Here is a 269-nt window from a genome sequence, read left to right as displayed (position 1 = left end):
AGAGAGAGACAAAGAAAGAAAGATATCTCTTCTCCCTTTCCTTTCACCCCTTGTACGAAGAGATATGTATCTTTGTATAGGAAAAGTAATGAAGAGAAGAACGCAGATCCCCCCAGTGGAAGGCTCTTCTTTACTCAGATCTAAGAGACCTCTCTGCTGTCTTAACGCAACCTTCTTTCTGACAGCAAAAAGAAGAAGAAAAAACGACTACCTTTCCTTTTCTACAGAAGAAAAACGAAAACAACGGGAAGAAACGAAAGAAAGAAAGA

The 269-nt window shown here is 39.4% G+C and overlaps 1 protein-coding gene across 1 annotated transcript; it reads right to left on the bottom strand.

Annotated features, from left to right (window-relative positions):
* Positions 1 to 248, bottom strand: CSUI_008194 (uncharacterized protein; the record flags this gene model as incomplete). Its single annotated transcript, XM_068068330.1, has 1 exon — positions 1 to 248. A coding segment is annotated over one exon (117 nt), but the record flags the coding sequence as incomplete, so codon positions are not given.
* Positions 249 to 269: the final 21 nt, after the last annotated feature.

This window comes from Cystoisospora suis, assembly GCF_002600585.1.
Source record: "Cystoisospora suis strain Wien I chromosome Unknown contig_4519, whole genome shotgun sequence".
Lineage (NCBI taxonomy): Eukaryota > Apicomplexa > Conoidasida > Eucoccidiorida > Sarcocystidae > Cystoisospora > Cystoisospora suis.
Note: the sequence above shows the minus strand (reverse complement) of the source record. Positions and strands in the feature narration are given on the sequence as shown.